Source organism: Primulina tabacum, chromosome 14 (assembly GCF_025594145.1).
Source record: "Primulina tabacum isolate GXHZ01 chromosome 14, ASM2559414v2, whole genome shotgun sequence".
NCBI lineage: Eukaryota > Viridiplantae > Streptophyta > Magnoliopsida > Lamiales > Gesneriaceae > Primulina > Primulina tabacum.
In genome coordinates, this window is record NC_134563.1 from 30,525,415 (window position 1) to 30,552,187 (window position 26,773).

At 36.6% G+C, this 26,773-nt stretch overlaps 3 protein-coding genes across 3 annotated transcripts; 2 read left to right on the forward strand and 1 right to left on the reverse strand.

Moving 5' to 3' along the window:
- The first annotated feature begins 7,210 nt into the window (after positions 1-7,210).
- On the forward strand, positions 7,211-8,218 carry LOC142525655 (uncharacterized). Its single transcript, XM_075630004.1, has 3 exons — positions 7,211-7,690; positions 7,773-7,860; positions 7,957-8,218. The coding sequence occupies exons 1-3, from the start codon at positions 7,533-7,535 to the stop codon at positions 8,032-8,034; spliced, it is 324 nt and encodes a 107-aa protein (XP_075486119.1). The 5' UTR covers positions 7,211-7,532; the 3' UTR covers positions 8,035-8,218.
- An 8,874-nt stretch (positions 8,219-17,092) lies between these two features.
- LOC142524261 (adenine nucleotide transporter BT1, chloroplastic/mitochondrial-like) lies at positions 17,093-20,016 on the forward strand. Its single transcript, XM_075628156.1, is given in 5 exon segments — positions 17,093-17,213; positions 17,375-18,061; positions 18,978-19,139; positions 19,214-19,453; positions 19,455-20,016. Coding segments are annotated over 4 exon segments (1,158 nt in total). The 5' UTR covers positions 17,093-17,213; positions 17,375-17,539; the 3' UTR covers positions 19,689-20,016.
- A 328-nt stretch (positions 20,017-20,344) lies between these two features.
- LOC142525273 (cellulose synthase A catalytic subunit 1 [UDP-forming]) lies at positions 20,345-26,705 on the reverse strand. The gene is made up of 14 exons (XM_075629507.1): positions 26,415-26,705; positions 25,746-25,941; positions 25,481-25,662; positions 25,238-25,355; positions 24,962-25,148; positions 24,469-24,735; positions 24,018-24,363; positions 23,356-23,493; positions 23,146-23,271; positions 22,648-22,860; positions 22,291-22,555; positions 21,793-21,989; positions 21,298-21,648; positions 20,345-21,229 (listed from the first exon to the last, which is right to left on the reverse strand). Exons 1-14 carry the CDS (start codon positions 26,493-26,495, stop codon positions 20,642-20,644), a joined length of 3,255 nt encoding a protein of 1,084 aa, XP_075485622.1. The 5' UTR covers positions 26,496-26,705; the 3' UTR covers positions 20,345-20,641.
- Positions 26,706-26,773: the final 68 nt, after the last annotated feature.

Here is a 26,773-nt window from a genome sequence, read left to right on the forward strand (position 1 = left end):
GAACGATCGAATCGTGGTGCTTGAGCTGTTGTGCGATTTAAAAGATTTGAGTTGCACCATTACTACTAGCTATGGCTTTTGGTAAAGCGGCAAGCGCTCGGTCCTACAATATGATGCCGTTTATTTTCACGTGTTAAATCGATCCATCAATATTGAATTGTAGTGGACGGTTGTCATGAGTTCCCCCAATAATATGAGCCGAAGTCATGGGAGTTCCACTCAATTCACATCATATGTCCGGTGGAAGTCACAGCTTTCCAACGTCCAGGTCTCCCCAATAATATGAGCCAGACACTATCTGCGGGTAGCGATCAACATGCAACCACGGTTGATGGAAGGCAAAGAAAAATTAAGCTCTTTTAATTTTTACTTTTTCAGTTTGACTTAAATTTTGAATCTTATTCAAAATGAGGGATTTTAATTTTAAAATTGTCTCATCATTTTAATTTAAAATCGCATGCCACGAGTTTGTATTTTTGCCGGATTCATGCAACTATATTATTAATAATATACATACATGCATACTACTATATATCGCATATATATCATAATATGACATTCAACAATAAATAAGGATGATCGATCGCCATAACTATTAGATCCATGTGAGCCAGACATGGATCCAGGTCCAAAACCTAGGTGAATGCAGGGATCCAAATGCAAATATTAAAAGAGCTTCCAATATTTTACATGTCTTCATCTTGTGCATCGGGTCCACCATCTTCAAGTCTTGATCTCCCACTATTTCTAATAATTACATTTAAATAACCATGGCACATAAATGATACGTCTCATGGGGTGGGAACGGACCATAAATCAGGCTCACTTTAATAATATCAAATATTAACAAAATGAATAAAACAGCAAAATATCCGAACATACACCTAACACATTGGTCAAGGCTCTCAATCATCCTTCATGCATTTTAATATCAAATATTAACATCAATTAATTAAAAAAATTTAATTAACTGATAAATCATATATCTAAAAATTTTATCACTAACCACTGCAATTATTAAAGAATTTAATAAATTAAATAAACACATTTGTTTAATTTCAAATTAATTCAATAGTTATTGATTTCTTGTAAAACTCATTTTTACCATAAATAATTAAAATCATATTTTAAATATTTATTTTACAAGAAAATTATTAATTTTCCAAAAATTAATTTTTTTAAAAGAAAATTTGAACCAATTTTTCATAAAATATCAATTTAATACAAAATTTTTGAAAATCAAAAAATCGCACCCTAGACCCAAACAATTCAAGCCCATTATCTAGCACGGTTCCCGAGACACTCCCGAGCAGCCGCCCGCGCTGTCGCCCACCCGATGCCCGAACGTTTCGGGCAGCGGCAGGACTTCTGTGCGTGCAGCGTGCGGACACTCCGCACGCTGCGACGCGCTGCGCGAGCGGTCTACCCAGAACAGTTCCGGGCAGATCCAAAATTTTTTTTTGTTCTGACAATAATTTTTATGGTGCTACAATTTTCTGAAAAATTTTCTTGTGTGGTTAGAAACAAATTATTCAATAACAAAAACCATACGATTTAGAAAAACATTGGCTCTGATACCACTGTTGGATCTCGGTTTTCTCGCACCCAAACACAGCGGAAGTTTTAAAAATTTTAGATCTTAACATTCAAGATATATTTGAGTTTTGGGCACTCGTATGGTTTTATAATCAAAACATTCAAAGGGAGTTTAAACTTTATATCTTTGGTTAAATATTCACACGGCTCCAACTATTCCGGGGTTAGCGAAAATAGCTCTTGATGAATTCCCTACAAAATTTCTTCAGAAACTCATTTCTTCAATCCTTCTATCAAGTCCACGACCAGAAGATTTATTTCTCTTCCAAATAGCACTAGAATATTTGGAAGAAGTTTTTTTTACGTAGGAGATCAAAATTTGAGAGGCCGCTCAATCCCCTTTTGCAAAGAGGGTGGCCGAAATTTTTAGGTTTTTGGAGAGGGAATTTTCGAGAATCAAGAGGTTGTGGAGGCTAGGGTTATGGCTTGATTACTTCCTTTTATAATTAAGTCATGACCTAATAATCATATTTAACATTAGTGGGCTTGATTAATTAATTAGGCTAGTCCAACTAGTTTAATTAATTAATCAAAGTCCATTAAAAACTTTAATTATTTAGTATGTTGAACTTGTACTCCTACAAACCGATTAAACATACTTCCCACTATATTTAATTTAATATTTAATAAACTCAACTTTTGAATTTAACAAATTAAATCCTCAAATTTTATAAATTCAACCCTTTGAATTTATTCTCTCCAAATTTCATAAATTCATAAATTCCACTTTTGAATGTACTATCTCATAAATTCAATTCTTTGAATTTATTTTCTCAAAACTTAATTATCATAAATTCAACTCCTTGAATTTACTATATCATAATATAAATTCAAAATTTTAAATTTATTCTCTCAACGGGAACAAATGATCCGGTGCTTGTGTGACCTCCAATGGTTCAGAGATACAGCTAGCCGTGGGTTCACAACTCCTTGTGATTCAGGACATAATCCTTTATTCGGGCTTACCCTAATTTTCCTCATTCTATATATCAACAATTGATCATGAGAATGTCAGAAATCATATTTCTGATTAAACCCATCGAACCATGGTAAGAGCGTCTAGTAGCATCGCCTCATGATTTCCTAGGTATCACTGATAGTTACTGCAAGAACCAGTCGATTATGATTAGCGTACAGTACGATCCCTTCATCCCATATATCCCGATCGTATCTGCAACCATTGGTTCATCGAGGGTTGCATATTTATTCGATAACTATGTGATACATATAAATAGTGACATCACATGTACTATTGTAGAACTCCTTCTCTAACGTACATCTCATACTCTGGCCAGAGATTCCACTGCACTATTATTTCATCAGATCACATAGGATATCCACACCCGTAGGTGAGCGGTGAATTCTCGACTACAATGCACTGGCTCCTACATGTGTAGCAACTTGTACCCAACCTCGCCACCTGATGACTCTCCTGGAGCAGGTAAACCGAGTCAAAGCATAGCCCTAGTATATAGAGCCTCAGTGTTGTCCCGGGTCGTAAGGACTAATGGTGTACAACCATAACCACGGACTTATCCTCTCGATGAATGATAACCACTTGGAAAGTCCGAGGGAGGGTTATTCGCTATAATCATCGTATGACTATCTATCTGCATGTTTGGACATCTCTATGCCCTTATCAAGAAACACGGTACCCAACATCACAGATGCTAGTGTCGAGCTCAAACGACCTTTATCCATGTTTCAGGCGGCTGAATCGACTAGGAACGAATTTAGATTATACAGTGTTTACAAATGAGTTTCAACATCGAATTACGATTCATTTGTCTTAAAGTACAATCAATGTCTTTATCTATGTTTGATGACATGAGTATACAGATAAAGAAATAACAAACCATAGAATAATGAATTATATTAAAATAAAGATTGTTTATTACAACCGAGTCAATAAAATCCCTAGTCAACATTTGGCTTACAAAACATCTACTCTAACAAGTAAGACTGCTGCACTCCCAACATAGCGCCATTGCTTCCACGAAAAGAGTGCCACCTCCCTTGCAAACTTTACTTTCTTTATGCCTGACAAACAATTCAATTATGGAGAAATCCAAAGGTAAAAGTCGATGCTGTAGAAGCAGTAAACCAAGGGATAGAAGTACAAATCACCTCAACCATTATTGCATTACTCGGCCAGGTTGAAGAAGTCCTATCCATACCTCCAGAGAAGAGATTCGAGCATTTCGACCCATACCCTTACAAAATTGACGAGCTTTCGACAATTTCAAGTGTCGGAAGTTCCATTTATTGGAACACATTCTTTTAGCCAGCGGCAATTTAGAACGGAAGAGAATGGTTTGTCCCATCGAAAGCTCTCCTGAGTACAGAGGTAAAGCCATGTTTCACAGTGACTGCCAAATGCAACCTGAATTTTATTCAACTTTCTTGAGAAGAATGGTAAAAAGCCTACAAGAAAACTTGTGCTTGAGGCCATAATACTCCAAAAACGTCCACTTTACAATTCCCGAAATAGACTTTTTCAGTCCAAGAACCAATTTTCTGACCCAAGAATTGCACTAGACAATTTTCTTTTACAGCAATGTGCGTGTATATAATATATATATATATATTATATTAGATGAGTACACAAGCTTCGCATTCGCATTCGCATTAACAAACCCGTTACACATGCAAGAATTATGATGCAGCTAGGAAAGATTCACACAAAAAATGGCTAACAGAATGATAAATGTGACTGCTTAATTGCACATTTAGGAAAAAAACATACCTTCGAAATGAATAGTTTGTTTTGAACATTCTCAGTGACACGCAGCAAATTCGAAAGGATAGAAGTAGGAATTTAGAAAATGGGGAATTGAATAGAGGGTGACGAAAAGCGTTTGAAATTGGATAAGAAGTCTCGTGATTCTCTGCCAAGCTTCCCATCCTCCATGCTTGATACGTGTTGAATTATATTTTTTAAATTTATTTTCTTTCTTTGTTTTTGGCCTTAGCCACACATAGTTAATAATATACACATTATATAGACATAAGATATATTTTTACTTTTGAGTTTTTGATCTATATTCAAAAGAATAGGAGCTGAGCAATGCAAGACAATAATATATTATAATTAATAAATAATATATATATATAAATCTTATAATCAAATAATCATTGAACATTACAAAACAATTATCTTACAATTAATTTTTTCAATCATTCGTATTTTGAAACTTTTGAGTAATTTCATTATAATAACTGATAAAAATATTTTTTTTTTACAAAGACAATATAATATCATTCATCTAATCATCACTCATTTTGATTGAAAAGACTATATTTATATTTCCAGTTGTAACCGATAGAATTAATGAAACATATATTAATATAAATAATTTGATTATTTATTTAAAAATAATTTATTGTGATTGTATAGTAATGAATGATAAATTTTATTAAAAAAAAATGAAACTATATATCATATGATAGATGTTTAAGTTTAGAATTTTAACAAGTCAATAATTATTTAATCATCAGTAAGATAATTTATAATTATTTTTATAAATTTGATTAAATTTAATAGAGACAATATAAAGGTAAACAATTTGATTTTAAAAATTATTTCTATGCTCTGTTTGGACCTGGTGTGCATGGACGGAGCCACATGTATCCCCAAATGAGCTCTTCTATTTTATTTTTTTTTACATTGAGAGAGCCTAGATAAGTAGAAAACAAAGCTTGGAAAAGTCAAATTTTTTTATTTAGCCAAGATAAATTAAGAAGAAAAAGAAATACAACCTAGAAAAATCAAGATTTTAGCCAATAAAATCTAATTGCTATGAAATTAATTGACATGTATTATTTTGTATTTTGTTAAGAAAAATTTAAACTCGGATAATATCAAATTTCTGTCTCCGCTATGGTCACCGTCAATATGAGCAGCCAGCAGATAGACACGCACCTCTCCAGACTTATGGGCCTAACAGCCCGACCCATTAGCACGCAAGTAAGAGCATTCTGCGCTGCTACAAGTATAAAGAAATAAGTTGTGTCTTAGCTAACTAGCTAACTATAACTTTTTTGGCCTAGTGGTAAGCGCTTGATCTTAACAATTGATATCAGAGTCAAGGTCAATGGTTTGACACATTGATTGCAAAGAGCAATTATTGGAAGGGAGATTGTTAGGTACAATAATTGTCCCTACTTGGTAGAGCGATCGAACCGTTGTGCTTGAGCTGCAGTGCGGTTTAAAAGATTTGAGTTGCACTATTGTTACTAGCTATAACTTTTGGTAAAGCGACGAGCGCTCGATCTTACAAAATCTAATATTAGGTTATTTAAATTAAGATCTTGTTCTAAACTTAAAAACTTGATGTCAAATAAATTACAAGTTATTAGGCTATATTCATTTTTATGTCCACATTTATATAGTTTTTGATTGATAAAAGATAAAAATTTATGTCCATATTTGCTTCCTTTGTCTCATTTTTCTCTTTAAGATGATATCAATAATTAGTTATATACATGTTTAATTTTTATAGCAAAACACTTTATTTACAATTAAGTAATTTATAAGAACATACAAAATTATTTATAATATTTGCATATATTAAAATTATATAAAGAACGATAAATAAAGATCACAAACATATAACATAATTTCTCAATAAGTAGTTGGTGTACAATAATTTTGTTCCGATTAAGCAAAATATATCTCAAAATCATATACATATTTATTATATATACACTATATTATTAAATTTTAGTAACTCATACTAATTAACTTTGATATGGGTTTTTTTATAAATAATTTAATTTTTAAAATATATTTCAAAAATAATTTTTTTAAAAAAATTTCAGAATTACTGCAATCCGTGCTTACGAAGCACGGACCATGCTCCACGTTGGAGCGTCCGCGCTTACAACGTGGAGCGTCCGCGCCCTCCATCGTCCCTCCTCCACGTGTCCCATCTCCTCCCTTACACCCCTTATCCCTCACCTATTCTCTTTCCTGCTCTCCTGCTTCCTCCTTCGTTTATCCTTCCATTTTCATTTCTCCATTTATCTTATCTGTATATCTCAATTTCTCCTTCGTCACCGAACAACTTTTGATCGTTGCTTAACGTAGAACAAAGTTTAGAAGATCGACAATTTATTTCAGAATGACAGATAAGCGAGGTCCAAAAGATCCAAGTGTCCTCTATTTACAAGCGACACATATATCATCAACATTTTCTTCATTAACCGTTGATGATATTGTCAAAGTGAAGAGGTCAGACAATTTGATTTGGAAGTTATACACTGATAATTATATACACAATCGTGTACTTGCATATTTAAATCATATGGGTTTCTATGGAGTTTTAGAATGTGGTTCACAAGTTTTTGATAATCATATGATTACTGATCTTGTTGAACGTTGGCGATGCGAGATACACACGTTTCATTTTACATGTGGTGAAGCAACAGTCATGTTACAAGATGTTTCAATAATTTGGCGTCTAACAATTGATGGTGAAGCAGTCACTGGAATAGATGTGTCACATAAAGTTGAGGAATGACAACACATCTGTTTGGATTTGTTGGGATTTATACCATCATCAAAACATTGAAAGGTGTTCATTTGTCTATGACTGCACTACTCATTTGTCTATGACTGCACTACACGATCATTGCATGTCTAACCTTGTTAATTATGATACTTCAGAAGTAGATGTTGTGAAATATACCCGTTGTGTAGCGTTAATGATTATTGGAGGAATAATGTTCACGGACTATCAAGGAGGGTCTGCTAGACTAATATTTTTGCAACTGCTACGGGATATTGATAACGTGAATTCTTATAGTTGGGGTAGTGCAGTTTTAGCATTTCTGTACCGTGAGTTGTGTAATGTGTCACGTATAGAGAAGACTACAATGGCTGGACCTTTATATATCATGCAAGTATAATTAATGTAATGTGATTATTTAACACAATGTGTTTGTTAATTTTGTTGACCTATTTTTATTATTATAAGCAGATATGGGCATGGAGCAGGATTAAATATGTTAACCCCGACCGAGATGGGTTAACATTAGTTGTACCTCCCATTGATCCAGATGCTATTATTCCAGTTTCTCCATATGGTGCACGGTAATATTTAAAAATTATTGTGGTAATATCAAATATAACTCTTATAATTTTTTGATATGTAATTTTTTTTGTTAAATTGTAGGTGGAAAATTGGATTTAGTTACACACATTCGCCAACACATGCTGTAAGAATTATAAGGGATTCTCTAGACCGTATGAATTATGATGAGGTATTATAGAATTTTAATATTTAATAGTGATTAAATGAAGATTATTTTTTTTTTGATTAAATGAATTTTTAATTTGAACATTTATATTTTTTACAGTTTAATTGGATCGTTTACCAGAAGAATGACATAGATGTAAAGAAGATTATTGATTCATACGACAACAAAATATGGTGATGTGTTCGTCCCCTTATTTGCTTTGACATCGTGGAGATACATCGTCTTAATCGGGTGATGCGACAATTTCGAAGAGGACAATCAATTCCAGTGTCTGCCGTCGACAATGATGATATGCATAATATCACGAGAATAGGTCATCGAAGCACCAATTGGAGAGATTATCATAAAAATTCAATTGAGTTGTGGAATAATAGGTTGAGGTATATTGCTAAAGGGGTATGACACGGGCGATCGATGCAAACTGACGAAGACTACTTCCAATAGTATAATCGAATAATTGTACGCACCATATCACCTACAGTTAATGTCATTGGTTTTCAACCATAGCCATACAATGCTTTTTCCGGACAATTTAATGTCCAACAAAATTTCAGTATGTCTTCTCCTTTTTCGCATCAGTCATCATTAAGGTGGGGAAGTGATATGGTTAGGCAACCAAGTGGGTTTGCAGGAACTTCTACTACTATTCCGTCAACTGATTTGAATATTGCAGGAACCTCTAATACTCAACCTGGTTTTTCAGTGATACAGGGATTGCTGACTTTCGTTCTTTTGGTCAGCAGGATTTTCAAACTCCGTCTTGGTCGAACATACAAAGTTTTACAAATTTGCTTAATGTTGGTCCTCAGCATATTGTGCATGACATTCGACCACATAGGAATGTTATTTCACCTATCATTTTTCCAGGTTACTCGAATGAGGCAAATCCTGAAGATGTAGGATTGCGTAGAGGGACGAAAAGACGCAATCCACCTGATTGTGGAACAGGAAGCCATTTGTATCATTGTAATTATGACGATGATTCTTCTATTTAATTGTAACTATATCATTTCTATTGTTGTACAATTTGCATTGTTGCATCGTCTAAATTTTATTATTTCTACAATATAGTGATTATAAGCGAAATATAAGCGAAAGATAAGATGAAAAAAATCAGAAGTGCCGAATAAAAAGTAGATACACAATTAAACAAAGCTGAAATCAAAGATAAGATGAAAAAAAACATAAGTGACGTCTTTGTCCTCAAATTTGTTGTTCTTCGTTTCGTGCTCATCTGCGAAAACTAAATTAAAATTAAAGAAACCCAAAATTTAGTACATGCAATGTCTTCAATGTACAGTAATAAACAAATAAAATCATGAGATCACATACCTCATTCAGGTAGCATCAGGAATCGTTGATCACGGCTCATCCTCGTCATTTTCTGGTGGTGGCACTCCCGATGCATCCCCTTGTTGTTGATAGTCATACTTAAAATGGAATGGTGGAATGAAATGTTCGCGTTCGAACAATATTTTACTGCTCGGTCGCGAACATTACCCGACTATTTCTGTTTTTTTATGTTTTTTTAAAAAAATAAAAAATTAAAACCAATTTATTTTTAACATATCATAGCGTTATTACAATTTAACAAAAGACTTCATCGATGTTTGTCTCTCTCTAACTACCGGTCTGTCCATCTCATTTCTCAATCGAGTTGTTATGTCCCTACCAACTCTTCTTCTTTCATGTCTAATCGGGTTGTGGTGCAACTCGAAAGTTGGAGGATGTAATGCCCGAGATTTTGATTATTGTAATCTGAAATAAATTGTTGATAAATTGATGTGATTATAGACAGAACGGATCAGACTGGGAAAGACGAGTGAAGACACGAATTATGTGCGAGGACTGAACCCCTCGCGCATATGCGCGACCGGACAGGGCGCATATGCGCGAGGTAGGCAGAGAACCTCGTGCATATGCATGACCAGGACCCGCGCATGTGCGTGAGGATGGCAGAGAGTTGCAAAGAACCCCGCGCATATGCGCTGAGTGAGGGCGCGCATATGGCAAGCTGTCGTGATGTTACGCGCCGAGACAGAATATCTCGCGCATATGCGTCGAGGAGGGTCGCGCATATGCGCGAGACGTGCAGCACCTAGAGTTAGCCACTTGCCCCTAGCCATGCATTGTATATATATCAACAAATGATTTTGTCCCTCAGAATCAGTAAGAAAGAATCGAGAAAGGCTTCTGAGAAATTGCAAGAAATCCTTACGCCTTTTATTTTAGGTATTTGAAGTTTGTGCAAGATCCGCCCGTCAGAATTTCGATCCGACTTCGGTATCATATTTCTATCGACCAGAGCTTCAACTGGACGTAAGTTTTATTGATTTCTATTATGTTTTGAAAATATAATATTGAAAGAATCAGATATGATTCATATATGGTGTTCTTGACATAGTAGACATCGTATAATCGAAACCAGATTGAAGAACGGATACCATATAAAATTGTTATGATTTTTGGAATAGAGTTGATTGAGATTTGATATCAGATTTGTATTGCTATCGATTATGAGTTGTGGGAATTGATATCTGTCGATTTGCATTTCTGGGTATATTGAGATTGTACCGTTATGCCGTTGAAACAGAATTTGATTGAGTTCTGATTATATTCAGTATTGATTTGAGTAGTATATTGATATTGTACTCTTCGATATTGTCATTGCCAGATTGATTAATTGACAGATTCGAATTCAAGACTTCGACATAGTCAGATTGACAGAAAAGAAAGGTATAAATCAATGTTGATCCGGGATTGCACAACTCGAGTTTGATTTAACTTGAGTTTCCCAAAATCACATACTTAATTGTCATTGCCTCGATATGTTGCAATGTCTGAGATTGAGATGCTTATTCTATTGATTTATAACAAAGCATGTATTGAGTCAGAGGCGGAGATGCCTAGTCATTGGCAGGATATGCCAAGTCTGTGGCGGATATGCCAAGACACTGGATGTTTGGTTTATATCGATGTTTGCTTAGGAGTTGATTTATTCCTGTCGCTGAGACTCGATATATGAGACAATGTCCAGGAACCGGGATCCCTAGATTAGAGATGAGTCGAGTCTGAGATGACGAGTCCAGAGTCTATTTACAGTTTTATATCGATACATGTCTTTCTGATTTGATACATGTTATTGATATCCGTTTCATGCTTTTATAGTTGTTATATGATTGCATGTTTACATGGTTTATACTGGGATTATATTCTCACCGGAGTTATCCGGCTGTTGTTGTGTTTGTATGTGTGCATGACAACAGGTGAGACAGGATCAGGGTCAAGAAGAGAATGATAGAGGACAAGTTAGCGTGGAGATCCGGATCAGAAGTAGATAGGCTTCAGCACTTGATATATAGTAGTTGAATCCCTAGTTTGATTTTAATGTATTGAGCACAAGACATGTACTTTACTTTTGATCTGTATATCAGATTGATAACATTACGTTTCCGCATTTGTATTTTAAAAAAAAATTTAGACCATGTTTCTTTAATTGTTCTAATCATTCCCAAATATGATTAAGAAATGAATTAGCGTCCGGGTCCCCACAGATGATCCCAGTATCGCTCATCTCCAAGAGGTTGAAATCTGTCCTCGTACGTTGCTAAGTACTCATCTATGTTATATCATGGATGCACAAGTGTCGTCGGATCTAAGGAGTGCCACTTAGTGGTGCAAATAGCATGTGAACATGGGATGCCAAAAATCGTCCATTTACCACATGAACAATCACTTGTTGATAACTTCACCACCTGTATATGTTGGCAACGACTTGGTCTTCCAATAGTTGCAACAGAAGCAGTTTGTTCACGTACATCATATTTGACAACACGATATTCACTAGATTTTCTCGCCTATTTCTCATACTTCCGACATGCATAATGTGGTGACCCGAACCTAATTCGTCTTCTTAATCATTATTAAGAATCAATATGACAATTAAGTAATATGGGACATAAAATCTTTTTCTTTAAAATACAAATGCGGAAACGTAATGTAATCGATCTGATATACATATCAAAAGTAAAGTACATGTCTTGTACTCAATACATTAAACTCAAGCTAGGGTTCAACTACTATATATCAAGTGTTGAAGCCTATCTACTTCTGGTCCGGATCTCCACGCAAACTTGTCCTCTCATTCTCTTATTGACCCTGATCCTGTCCCACATGTTGTCATGCACACATACAAACACAACAACAGCCGGATAACTCCGGTGAGAATATAATCCCAGTATGAACCATGTAAACATGCAATCATATAAAAACATATATAAAAGCATGAACAGATATCAATAGCATGTATCAAATCAAAAAGACATGTATCGATATAAAACTGTAAATAAACTCGTGACTCGTCATCTCAGACTCGACTCATCTCTAATCTAGGGATCCCGGTTCTTGGACGTTATCTCATATATCGAATCGCAGCGAAAGGAATAAATCAACTCCTAAGCAAATATCGATATAAACCAAACATCCAGTGTCTTGGCATATCCGCCACAGACTTGGCATATCCGCCAATGACTAGGCATCTCCGCCCATGACTCAATATACGCTTTGCTATAAATCAATAGAATAAGCATCTCAATCTCAGACATTGCAACATATCGAGGCAATGACAATTAAGTATGTGATTTTGGGAAACTCAAGTTAAATCAAACTCGAGTTGTGCAATCCCGGATCAACATTGGTTTATACCTTTCTTTTCCGTCAAAATGACTATGTCGAAGTCTCGGATTCAAAGCCTGTCAATATCAATCTGGCAATGACAATATCGAGGAGTATAATATCAATACGTCATTCAATCAATACTGGATATAATCAGAACTCAATCAAATTCTGTTTCAATGGCATAACAGCACAATCTCAATATACCCAGCAATACAAATCAACAGATATCAATTACCACAACTCATAATCGATAACAACACAATTCTGATAACAAATCTCAATCAATTCCATTCTGAAAATCATAGCAATTTTATACGGTACCCGTTCTTCAATCCGTTTTCGATTATATGATGTCTACTATATCAAGAACACCATATATGAATCATATCTGATTTCTTCAAAATCATAATTTCAAATCATAACAAAACGTAGTAAAACTTACGTCCAGTTGAAGCTCTCGTGGATAGAAACACGGTACCACAGTCGGATTGAAATTCTGCCGGACGGATCGTTCACAAATCACAAATCTAAGATATGAAAAGGCGTAAGGATTTCACCAGCTTCCTCGGTTCTTCTTTCTACTAATTGTGTCTGAAGGGAATGAAAGATTCATATATATACATCCACTTGCATGAATAAGATACGTGTCTGATTTTTCATACATTTCGGGCAGCGCTCGGGCAGTCACAAACTACCGCTCAGGCGCGGAACGTTCTGTCCAAGCCCTCATTTTGTGCAACACTGGCACTCGGGCGGTCACAAACTACCGCTCGGTGCCAGACTTTCTGTCCAGATTTTAATCTTGTGATGCATTGGCGCTCGGGCGGTCATTTTCTACCGCTCGGGCTCCAGATGTTTTGTCCAACATCTTGGCTTATAATGCACCAACGTCCGGCTTCTTCGCTTGAGTTCCTACAATCTCGATTCTATCAATTAATCAATGACTGATTACAGTGATAAAATCTCGGGCATTACACATAATCTGACCACAGCTGATTTTCCTGAACCATACGACTACCTCTTGTTACACGTTCAATGAAATATTGTACGCACCTCAGAAGTGTCAAGTGTATTATGGCAGATATAGGAAATCTACGAGCACCCTTCAGCACGCTATTTAAACACTCCGACATATTGGTTGTCATCACCCCACGACGCTAACCACCGTCATGAGCCAAACTCCATTTTTCTTTCGCAATTCCAGTCAAATATCGGTGCGCCAAAAGGTTTTTTTGCTTGATTGCCTCCATTATTACTTCAAACTTACAAATTTGATTTTGTGTTCCTGCCGCCCAGCATAAACCTTTCAAATGCACGTCTTTGAATTTAGCATCAAAGTTTGAACACACATGTCTCAAACAAAAACGATGCACACCATAAGGAGATTGAAAATATGGTAGATCTTCAGTTGCTCGCACAATTCCCTTATGCCTATCAGAAATAAGACACAAACAATTTTCACCACGAACAACATGTCTTCCTAGGTTCTCCAAGAACCATTTCCAAGAATCTGATGTTTCTTCATCCACAATAGCAAATGCTAACGGTAAAACCTGGTTGTTCGCATCCAGAGTGACAGCGATCAACATTTTGTGCTTGTATTTGGTATACAAGTGTGTACCATCGACACTAATTATTTTTCGACAATGCCGAAACCCATCAACACACGGCCTGAATGCCTAGAAAACATAGTTCAGTGTCTTACTCATTTCAGTGTTGGCTCTGAGATGCTTCGACTCCACAGCTGTTCCCGGATTATATTTGGACAAAGCACACATGTATTTTGGAAGTAACTGAACGGAGCTTTCTCATGTACCATAAGCAATTCCATAGCACGTTTCAAATTTTGTCATGCCTTCGTATATGAGATTTGATATCCATATTTATCTTTCACATTTTCGACGATATACTTAATCTCGTACGAAAGATCACAACGAACAACTCCCAATAGCGTATGTGCCACCATATCACTATTCAAATTCTTATGGTCTATACCAACAGAGGTAGATATACATGTGTGAGGCCCGCCATATTTTGTTATTTTCCAATAACCAGTTTTGGCCTTCAAAGAAGTGCGAAGTCCCGATCGACAAATGACTGTAGAAGAATTATTTCTGCAACGTAATTTCCACAAACTGCGTGTGCTATCCACGACACGGTACTCACGCCTGATCACTCTAACTGAATAATCCTTCACATATGCAATAAGATAATTCTTATCTTTAAATAATATATTAACACATAATTCACCTCTATCCGGATTGTATAGCTTGTTTGCATTCCAAAAGGTACATCGACAGAATTAGGAGGCTCTTCCCCAAAAAATTTATTGAAAAATGATGGCATCTCAAAAGTGTTTGAAAGAAATGTTATGGTCTGCCTCTGTAATGTGTCACGAAGTGGTTGACGAGATGATGTCCCCTCATCAGAATTTGTAAAAGTATTCACTTCATCATCATCATTCACTTCTTCTTCTTCAAACTCGCTATATGACATATCGAGTTCAGAATCACTTCTACAAATATCATCATTAGAGGCCATATTCGGACAACGAGCACTCATCTAATGTTGGATTCGGCCAATATGGAGTAGGATTTTGTTCCGTCGAGACATTGATATATTGATCCCAAGACCCACTTACATCATCGAAATTTATATTACCGAGTCCTTCAGTAACTTGTGGAACATAAGATTCAAGATCCTGGAAACCACCATATGTAGAAGTACCGGGTTTGTTATTGAAACCTGAATCGGATACATGTGAACGTAGGATTCAGAATCATCAAATCCAAGATGATGCGCAATTGAATTTGCTTCCACGTATAAATGCAACATATGCATATTGTCACATTGCATTATAAACTGTAAAACATCATCATCAACAAGATTGACTTGAATTTCATGCCAAAATGATCTCTCCATAAATGAATATTTTGTTGACAACTTCAAAGAAAAATTCGTTGGATCGATTCCTAACATTTTATGCACAACTTCAACCAACTCCAACAAATTAATAGATCGTAATACTCGTATCGGTCTAACAAATGGAATGATACATTCAACCGATCCATTATCGATAACTACATGACCACCAAAATATAAGAGTACATCGATGTTAGACATTTTGCCGATTAATTTGAGAGAAAATTTATGTAGATTCAAAGAAGAAATTGATAACTCATTCGTTCACAACAATTATATAGACGAAAAATGCTGAAGAATATTTAGATTTCAATTATTGAACTTGAAGTGAACATTCAGAAATCAGGAATCAGAACTTCACGTGAACTTTCAGAAATCAAAACTTCACGTGAAAAGGTTGAGGAAATGTGAAAGGTTCAGGAAATGAACGGATCCGAAAAAAGGAAAAAAAATATACAGAGTCCGTGCTTTGTAAGCACGGACGCTCCAACGTGGATCATGGTCTGTGCTTCGTAAGCACGGATTGCAGTAATTTTGAATTTTTTTTATTATTTTTGAAATATATTTTAAAAATTAAATTATTTATTAAAAAAAACCCTTTGATATGTCAACGTGACAACAATTTTTTTAATAGTTTTACAATTCATAATATTTATGAGCTAATTTTAATTATGTGTGTTTTTTAATGGCTTTTGTACATCCCTCTATTTTTTAAAAAAAAATTTCTCAACTTATCTCTAATTTATCTAAAAGTTCAACTATATCAATAAATATAATCTAATCACTAACCTATAAGGATCATATGTTGATAAAATAATATATTTATTTTGTTTTATTAATCTTATTTTTCAACCGTGGTTGAAATATAAAATAGAAGTTGGTGCTACAGTTAACTAAGGTAAAAAAACCCAAAAAGAAAAAGGAAATTAGATATGACAACTTTTTCCACGAATCGGGATCTCGTGGAGAAAACATGAAACGGGAACAGAGATATTCGATTTTTTCAGGTTTAAGTTCGAGTTTGGGGATTTTTTAAAATTCCTGAAATATTTCAGGAAAATATGAGATTACTATCTCCATCCCCGAAACCGCTCCAAAAAATATTAATAATAAAATAATAATATTATTAGTATTAATAAAAAAATACTAATAATAATAATATTATTAATATTGATATTAATATTATCACTAATAATAATAAATAATAATAAGTTTTGGTTCGAGAAAATCCCCTAACCCTCCCTCGTCTTACCCCATTAACATTTTAAAATGGGAATGGAGGTGAAGATGTGAGTTTGATCTCCGCGATTTCGAATATGGTATAGAGGTGATGATAGAATTCGGAGACGATGATAAGGATGACAAACACGTCCTGCACCGCTCCGTTATCATCCCCTAAATCCCACAACCCTCGAGAAGCGGAGAGGGTGAGACGACCTGAGCGTTCTCCCGGATCTCAAATCAATATTGCATCTATTGGTATGTTCATAAACAATATTTTATATGGCTGACGATGTTGAATGGGTGTGAAGGAGAGCCATGGAATAAAAATTTGCGAACAATATTCCAATCTACGAATATTATATGTCCACCTAATCGGTGGTGTGGTGCGCCAAAAGCTTAGTAGGAAATAAATCATAAAAATAATATTAAAATAAGGAAGAAATCAAAGCAAAACAATACGGGTACTGTGCTTTCTGGCATCAGCTCGTTGCTTTGTTTCTTCTTATTTCGATTCCATTCTTGGGTCGGAAAGGGTAAGTTGCTCCCCTTCTCCTCCCCACATTGATTTCCCCGCCTCCAAATTTTCAGCCCTTTTCTTTTTACATATAAATCATACATGGCATGATTTAAGAAAATATATTTCTTAGTTCTTCTAGCATGAAAGTATCCAGTGTCAAATCTTTTGTTGATTTAGTTTTCCCATATAGCCTGGAGAGTTGAAATCTTTTAAAGTTGGAGTTTGATTCTAAAAGGGCAGTCCGTCTTCAAAGGAAAAAAAAATAGTTGGGAAAATATATTTAAAAGAAGGCGCCCACAGACTGTTGCAGAGGGCAGTGGGGTGTTTCTTGGGAGGTGTTGGATGATGGGTAGGATAGAAAAAATGCAAGCTTTGGAGGTAAGAAACTGTGGATCTCTATATAATTCTGATTTGGGTCTCCAATGGAATCTCCAAGATTGCAACTTTTTCCCTGGTGGCGGCCTCTTTGCTTCTGTGGGGCAAATGGGAAACAACGAAAACAGGGGTTTCAAATTACCGTATGCCGATTTGTTTGTGAAGTATGTTTCGTTGCCTGAGGGGTTTAAGATCTTAGGTGTGCAGGAGGAGGAAAAGGGGGTGACGAAGAAGAAAAATGGAGTTAGGCTCAATCTTAAAATTAAGAACCCCTCCTTGAGAAGGTTATTGAGCGGTGGAATAGCTGGGGCGATATCGAGGACTGCGGTAGCTCCACTCGAGACGATCAGGACTCACTTGATGGTGGGCAGTTATGGGCATTCAACCTCTGAGGTGTTCCACAATATTATGAAAGCAGATGGATGGACTGGATTGTTTAAGGGCAATTTCATTAATGTAATTCGAGTTGCACCTAGCAAGGCCATTGAGGTGAAGTGTGATTTGTTTCGGTTCTCATCTTTCTCTTTTCTTAGTAATTTTATTTGCCCATTTGATATTCTGTGCTAGTTTTATGTTTATTTTGTTCTGGCTTGTTAATTGTTTCTTTTAGATTTCAATCGTTTTGTAGTTAGCTGGATACCTTTCCCTTCTATTGCTACGAACATTGTCTATTTTGTCGAGCAAGTAAATGCGTTTGCTACTTCAATATCAGCTCTCACACTCTGTGGCATGAATTTTGATGAGACATAACTTATTACTGCCTTTTATTTGCTGATTGTTGCTTTGTTTGTGTTCTTGTAAATCTGTTTTGAGCTTGAGCACTGAAGGAGCTTCTCCTTTATGCATTGTAAATTCTGTGTGGCTTTTGGACTGGTTACTATGATCTTGTGATGTTCGATGATCAAGACTAAGTAGAATACAGTGATATCTTTGTTGAGCACCATGGGACTTTAATTCCTGGGAACTAGCTGATGTCGTTAAGATAAGTAAAGCAATGCCTTCCAAGGCATATGTTACCACCATCCACTATACTACCACCGTGAGTATTGACCTTTCTACCACCAACTGTCCCTATTGCATTGCTCGTAACCTGAAGCTTTGTGTTTAAAGCTGTAGCTTCGTGTGATTTGAATAATTGACCTTTGGTTCTTTTACGTTAACCTGAAGCTTTGTGTTTAAAGCTGTAACTCATTTATATATGCTTCCTTCGTTATTTGTTGCAGTCTTACGTACAGAAGCTATACCTAAAACTCCCATCTCCTGCAAACTATCACTTATATTTTACTAATATATCAGACTCTACTCAGGAAACATAGAATATTAAATATTTATGTTTGGAAAATACTTGTATTTATTCTTCTATTGTGTTTTTACCCATTTCTTGTACCTGCAAGTTTTACTACAGTTATTTGTTTATGACACTGTCAACAAGAATTTGTCTTCAAGACCTGGAGAACAATTCAAATTGCCTGTTCCCCCTTCATTGGTGGCAGGAGCCTGTGCTGGAGTTAGCTCAACTCTTGTAACTTATCCCCTTGAGTTAGTCAAGACGCGATTGACCATTCAGGTAGAAAGAACCAAAATTTCCTGTTCTTTTTAATTTCTATATCAACCCCTTGATAGCCTGTTTCCATACTGCAGAGAGGAGTTTATAATGGTCTGTTCGACGCTTTTGTTAAAATATTGCAAGAGGGTGGGCCTGGAGAGCTCTATAGAGGTCTTGCGCCTAGTGTCATTGGAGTGATTCCATATGCTGCTGCCAACTACTGTGCATATGACACGTTACGGAAGGCCTATAGAAAGATTTTCAAACAGGAGAAGATTGGAAATATTGAAACACTGTTGATTGGATCAGCAGCTGGTGCTTTATCAAGTACCGCCTACTTTCCCTCTTGAAGTGGCTCGTAAGCACATGCAGGTTGGTGCTGTCAGTGGGAGGCAAGTGTATAGGAACATGCTTCATGCTTTTGCCAGCATACTTGAACGAGAGGGAATTCAAGGTTTGTACAAAGGGCTCGGCCCGAGCTGCTTGAAGTTGGTGCCTGCAGCTGGGATATCTTTCATGTGTTATGAAGCGTGCAAGAAAATTTTGGTAGATAAAGAAGAGGACGAGTAGGAAGAGCTTTTTCATGAATAACCAAAGCTAAAAGCCGGGATACATATTTTTTCGAGTTGACTTGAAGTTGTGTCATTTTCTTGATACTAGAAGGACCAAAATTTTGAGACTGAGACCAGGATGTTATTTGGTCTTGACCTTTTCTTTTATTTTTAATCATACGTAGGCCTACCCTTGTTTTTTCCGCCTTTTGATTACTGCTGCATCCTTTTGTTTTTCTATATTTTTAAGTATCATAAATAATTGTTCGTGCATTTTTAATTGTAATCTCAGATATTGTGAAGACTAATGTTTAATCATTTGGTACACAATTCTATTGCACCTGGAATTTCTGTATTCTGGTTGTGTCTGTTTTCCACTTATTCCATTTTACAGTATTGGTGTTAATCCGAAGAAAGGAATGCTGCCGCCTTTTCTCATTCCATGTTTATAATCAGATCTCAATAGAGTTTAGTTTCGTTTCACTGATTACCTGTAAAAAGCTGCTTCTGGAGTTGATAGCCTCACATTTGAGTAGTTGGCGATTTTGCAAGATGTGAGGCATTCTCATTCTGTGTATGTGGGTAAATCAATGAGGTGTTCAATCTCTTCTTTGAAAAAATGTCAAGATAAAACATGTTTTGGGTAATAAATAATCAAACTACTCGGCAAAAAAAGAAGAAGCAAATAAACAAGTTCGGAAAAACCTCTGTACTGGGTCAAGGGCCGCAATGACACAAGTGCTACTACACAGCGTATGCGAGTATGATATATTCTAAATCACAGGGGCTTCAGAGTTCGATGAATATATCCATCACCTCATTTAGACGCTACATAGAAATGGCACAACACAACTTAAGGAGGTTCCCGACATGACCCTTTTTCCCTTACTTCTCTATCTATACAAACGAAATGCAGGTATCTGGTATCACATGGAGTTGATCTTACAAGATGGCATACAAAAGAAATACTCGTCAACAGTTGATACCGCACTGACCTTGTGCAGCTCTCTTTGTAGCCTCAGATGTGAAGGGGTCGATTCGCACCCAAAGCAGAGAGAAAATTGATGCAAGTAGAATAGACCAAACGATGACGATTGTAGGAGTCCGGTTTTGCCGCCCTAACAAACCTTTCAGGAAAGGATACAAGTGGACAACGACCCACATAGCAAAGAATAATTTCCCAAAAAGGGGACCCCATGACTGATATCCACTGTTGATAGCATATGAAACACCAGCCACAATTCCGACCAAATTTACAATAAGGACAGTGGTGGGAGGTATAAGGAGGGATGTCCATTTGAACACATAAAGCTCGGAGAAATCTCCATCTTCATCAGATGCTTTTGAAGTGACGGTGAAATTGGTATCAATTCCTGCTAGGACTTTTAAGAGACCTTGAAAGACAGCAAAGAGATGGGCCGATGTTCCACCAATGACCCAAAATTGCTCGTTCCTCCACCAGTCCTCAACAGTAACACCACCCCACCTCATTTCAAGTATGCCGGTAGCGAAAATAGAGACAAAGAGAAGAATGAACCACATGCTGGCAAAATTGCTTATCTGCACAAGAGTGGTATTATAATCACATAACTCAGGAAGCAAATGACAAAAGTGATATTATGTCTCACCTCTGGAATGATAAATTTGTTAGTGAGAAGACAGATAGCAGGAAGAATGCAATAGGCGATCAATGGAATAGAAGTGAGCGGATAAACAATGGTGTTAATATAAGCCAGTCTCTCCAATAGTTGCAGTTTCCCAGTGTAGCCATACCATATGGGACAATGCCTGCTTAGAAGGATTTCAATGGATCCGAGAGCCCACCTCAAGACCTGGTTCAAACGATCAGACAAATTGATGGGAGCAGACCCCTTGAATGCTGGACGAGGAGGCATACAATAAATGGAGATCCATCCTCGAGCATGCATTTTGAACCCGGTCAAAATATCTTCTGTGACAGAACCGTAAATCCACCCAATCTGATATGATAGGAAGAAAATGAACTGAGTTTTTACTACAAAGGCAATTAGTATCGATAAAGGACAGATCTCTCATTCTAGAGGATACAAAACTCGGATGGAGAATAACAGAATGAAAATAAAACCATCATTTATTCACATCACCTCTTTGCCCCATTCTGTTTTATCTTCATAACCACAGCTAATAACATGAATTGCTTCTTTTAAAAGAGTGGCAGGATTTGTTGATGGTGGAATGCCGCCCTGTTCCATAAAGGTTGCAGCAATGAAGACAGGAGATTGACCAAATCGTTTCTCCAAGCTCTTCTGAGACATAAGAAGCGACTTCTCATCATCGTATCCTGTCCAAGACAAGGAATGCTTAGACACTGCCTTTTAAGAGAATCACTGGTATAAATATAGCTTTAGGAGTGAACTCACGAAAAACAAGACAGTTCAAAACATGCATTTTGTTGACTAAAGAGTTGAATGAAAGGTTTTTTACTTTACCGTAACCATTTTCCAGAATTTATCCAAATTGACTCTACATGGTAAATTCAGAGCGGAGGCCAAATAGTCCAACTCATAGGCAATAGTACTTCAATAACAATATTAAAATATGAATTATGGTACATAAAACTATCAAAATATGGAAGCAAATACCTTCCACACCATCTTCTATGTCCTCCACATTAAAGATAGGAATGGTGGATTCAGTTCTTTTTACAGCTCGGTTCTTATCAGTGTACTTTTTATTGGCCCTCCTCCCCTTCTTCCTTGATCCACAACAGCTTCTAACAATAATGTTTGGTCGCAGGTCTTCTTCTGTAAGGACTGGATCGTATCCATACAGAGCTTGCCGATTAAAGCAACATCCAGTTCCCACATAAACAGGGCCTTGAAGGCCATCTAACCCTTTCAAGTTGATCTGCAATTGGAAAACAATTCAATGTTAAAATGCAAGAACAAGGGAGATATTAGAATCTCAAAATTGTCGTAAAAAAGTCAAGTGAGACCTACATCAAAAAAGACAATATTGCGGTTAGCATATCTATCGTGCAAATCGATGCCATCAAAACGCTGAGGAAACTGCACATAGCAAGTCTTCTTTCCATAAGCGGGATCCATCATAAAACACATGGCTTCTTTAAGAGCTTTACTGTTGTTGAAGTAGTGATCACAATCGACATTCAAAAGATATGCTCCATTTGTGAGGACAGCAGAGACACGGATCTGAAGCACACAATAAACATTATCAAATAGAAATTCAGTAACAATTTAAAATTACCCAAAACGAAAAAAAAAAAAGAGAGAAAAGGTGATTAAAGGAAGATTTAGCCTTTCGCTTGTCACAAGCCTCTTCATATAGGCCTAAAAATACATATCCATCCTACAGCGCATAGAGATAAATTTGAAACCTAACTATATGGAACCAAAAGGGTGGGTTCTAGCGGGATTGCTATGTGTTTGAAGTCGGGCTCATCCACAAAGTGCCCCCCAAGAAAATAAATCACCTACCAATGCATTCATAGCTCCAGCTTTCTTGTGATGTTGAAATCCTGGACGCTTCTCACGAGAAACATAAACCAACCGAGGAAGCTCATTTCCATCAGTATCAAGGCCCCCACTATGTCCCAGAAAGACCTGTTAAAAGAGATGAAAATTAGAACATAGCAAATAGTAAAGATATAACCTGAATGCAAAAGAACATCGAAATAAAAAATATACCTGAATCATTCCAGGATGATCCCGAGTGTTATTCCCTGGCCAAGAAGTTCCATCTTGCATTGTCCATCCTTCTTCAGGCATTTTTTGAGCCTTGGCAACCAGAGCATTGATGCGTACCTTAAATTCTTCATATTCCCTCTGCAGAAAAATGTTGTGAATACAGCGATGCTACAAATTTCTTCTGTTTCCTGCCTCATCTCATAAGATTACAAGAGAAGTCTTTGGTACCATAATGACAGTTATACTTGCACGTTCTGATAGTAAAATATTTTTGTTGATGATACTTATCCATAAGCATTTTGATTGCAAAATATTTTTGTCAAATTCACTCCACACATTTCCCACTAAATTTTGTCTGGTTTCAGAATTTTTTACACCAGTGCATGCATATGGAACTAATACTTCTGACAGTTAAACGACAAGTTTAACTCACTTCTCCTTTGGTAAAAGTCTAACTCGAGACACTTTTATTCAATCATTTAACTTTTATTTTAAATAAATTTAATGAAGCAAACTTTCAGGCATGTTTCTTTGCTAATTCTCAAAACGCATGACGGAAAATTAAGAGTTAAAATAAGATAAAGCAGAAGCGATGTACAAAGGATAAAGAGGTAAAGTCAATAACTAAAAAAATACGATTATTAATTATATTTAACATTCACCTTCATTGCTCTACGCTCTTTCACAAAGGAAGGCTGGATCTTGTCCTTCAGGTAATCAATCTTCTGAGCAAAATAAAATTCGGGGGCCCTGGGTTCAATGTTGTGCTTCTTGCAGAAAGGTACCCATTTCCTGGCAAATTCCGCAGTTTCAGAGAGTGCTTCAAAGGTCAGCATAGCTGCACCATCATCAGAAACATAACAAGAGACTTTGTCGACAGGGTAATCGACAGAAAGGATGGAAAGCACAGTGTTGGCAGTGATAAGAGGAGGCTCCTTCATGGGATCCACTGTACTCACAAATATATCAATAGGTGCTAACTGGGAGGGCTCACCCTCTCTATCATATCTGCAAACATATAAAATATATTAGGGGGAAAATGAAAACCCAATGAATCATTTCATCTCAGAAATGAAGGGCTAAGCAGTGAGAATTTAAAGAAAATTAACCAACCTTACAGCAAGTCTTTCAAGATAAGTCTCACGGTTAATGGGGTACCATTTCGGAAACTGATCGAGAAGCCATGAAAACGCAAACCAAACCTCACAGATGACTGATGTCAACCACAAAGGATAAGCATCCTTCACTGGATGAGTACAACGGTATTGCAAGAAAAAGCCCAAGATGATCAATCGAAGTATGATTACAACTCGATAAGGAGTGAGATGAGAAGAAGAAATAGGCACGATACGGCTCATAGGTTGGCGTGCATCATCAGCCCTGTCATCGATACAAACCATCAGCGGTCCCTATGATACGGTAAAGAAAGCTATAACATAAACAACATTCACGAAAGTAACAACGTGCCCTAAATTATACACAGCTGCAATTTAGATATGGTTTATGGTACTGATAATTATGATTTCTAATGATTAATGAGTCAGCTGTCAGTCATTAATATTTATTGTCAAAGTATTACAAAAAAACCAAAAGTAAAGATGCTCACATTTGTAGTTCTTCTCCATTTGACCCAGTTCCTTCAATATCTCCTTTCCCTTCACTGTATCGGTTGGCCATTTGGCCCATATTTTTGTCCTGCTTTTGTTTCCAACCTTCCACTCTCTCCTTCCAGTCAACATTCCCAAGTCCATACGAATTCAAGTCTTTTGAAGGGTCAACAATTCTCACAGGAACTTCATAAATTGATGACACCGTCGGTGCTAAGTCAAAATTTGACCCATGACATAATGATAAATTACAACGCATCTTGATAGGTACATACCTGGTTGCTGGGGGTCAACATAAGGAAGGGAGTGAACACGGTCTCCAGGGCCTAAAGGTCCAGACGTACTTCTTACAGATTGAGTGTCAAGCATAGACGGGGGGATCTCACCAGAGACCTGCCAATCATGTTAAAAAATTGATAAATACGAATTGTTCTGTTTTACATCTGGTAGGCAAATTGAGAAACTCATGTACAACCATCAAGATATATAGCAAACAAAATACTTTATGGTTAACTTACTGGCTGTCCATTGGTAAGAAGACGAATTGGTTGATGAGCCTCGCGTCTCGAAGATGCAGATAAATCGGCATCATCTCCTTGCCACTGAGATCTAGCCTTGTTCTTTCCTTGAGAGTAAAGAAATTCGTTTTCCAAATCATCGTCATCCTCATCATCATCATCACCGTCAACTCGTGGACTCCCTGAAAGATGCAAAACCACTATATCAATAAAGGTTCGAAATATAAGTAGCCAATACGCAAAGGAATCTATGAAGCACACTAACCTTTGTGTCTCTTGTACCTAGTCTTGCACTGGGGGCATGACTGGTTTCCATCTTTTCGTTCATATTCATAACAAGCTCTGCAGACTGGAAATGCACATTCATTGCAAGCAACAAAGACATCGCCATTGGCAGTCAGTCCAACGGTATCGCCACAAATCTGGCACATCTGGCCGTTCAAATTCTTCAGGGGCTTTGGCTGCACTTTGCATGATTACTACAGTGATTAATAACAGAATTTTACCGAGCCAAGCAAAGTTGAACCAGATCAAATGCAGAGCTGGCAAATTCATTTGAGCCCATCGCTCAAATAAACTTGTAAGACCTCCAAGTTTAGTATTTTTAGTCAAAGGGAAACACTTAACTGGAATAAGTCAATGGATCTTTCAAATCAGCAAGAAGAATTTCACAGCAAACTTATCAATAAGCCTTTTACACATTCAGCTGATCACCAGCAATCTCAAAGTAAATTACAACTAAAATAACAAAAATCATCAAATAAGTTTAAGTGCAGCGAATTCCTACAAGACCCAGAAATCAACCACAAGTCAATTATCAACCCCATGCCCAAGATCCAAGTCCCAATTCAACAGTTCCGACCTCATATCCAGCGCCAAGAACACTAATCAAGATCAGAAAAAGTCGGTCCAAATGCATGTTAAAAAATCATACCCCACTGTCAGAATCATGGCGAATTCTCACAAGCTCGTTCCTCTTGTGAGATCCAGCCACCATTCCAGCATTTGCCTCCATTATTTCTTCAGTATAATTACAAATTAATTATAAAAAAAAAAGAGAAATCCGTGCTGAAAATGGGAATCGGAGTTGAAGAATCAGTGAAGCATTGGAGAAAGGGAAAATAGTAAGAGAAAGATTGTTAGGCTGAATCAATCGGCAATCTCTCACTCTCTACTTCTCCTTCATTTGCTGTGGCATTTTCTCCATTTTCTTCTGTAATATATATTAACATAAGGTTTTCTGCCAGCTGAACCTGACACGGTCGGTTACATAAAAAAATTTAATATTTTTAA

Excerpts from the sequence above, each read along its gene's own strand:
- LOC142525273 (XM_075629507.1), bottom strand. The coding sequence starts at position 26,495 with ATGGAGGCAAATGCTGGAATGGTGGCTGGATCTCACAAGAGGAACGAG. Across the intron at positions 25,663-25,745 it reads TAGGTACAAGAGACACAAAG|GGAGTCCACGAGTTGACGGT; the intron begins GTTAGTGTGCTT and ends TGCATCTTTCAG. Across the intron at positions 21,230-21,297 it reads ACAAATTTATCATTCCAGAG|ATAAGCAATTTTGCCAGCAT; the intron begins GTGAGACATAAT and ends ACTCTTGTGCAG.
- LOC142525655 (XM_075630004.1), top strand. The coding sequence starts at position 7,533 with ATGTGTTTGTTAATTTTGTTGACCTATTTTTATTATTATAAGCAGATA. Across the intron at positions 7,691-7,772 it reads GTTTCTCCATATGGTGCACG|GTGGAAAATTGGATTTAGTT; the intron begins GTAATATTTAAA and ends GTTAAATTGTAG. Across the intron at positions 7,861-7,956 it reads ACCGTATGAATTATGATGAG|TTTAATTGGATCGTTTACCA; the intron begins GTATTATAGAAT and ends TATTTTTTACAG.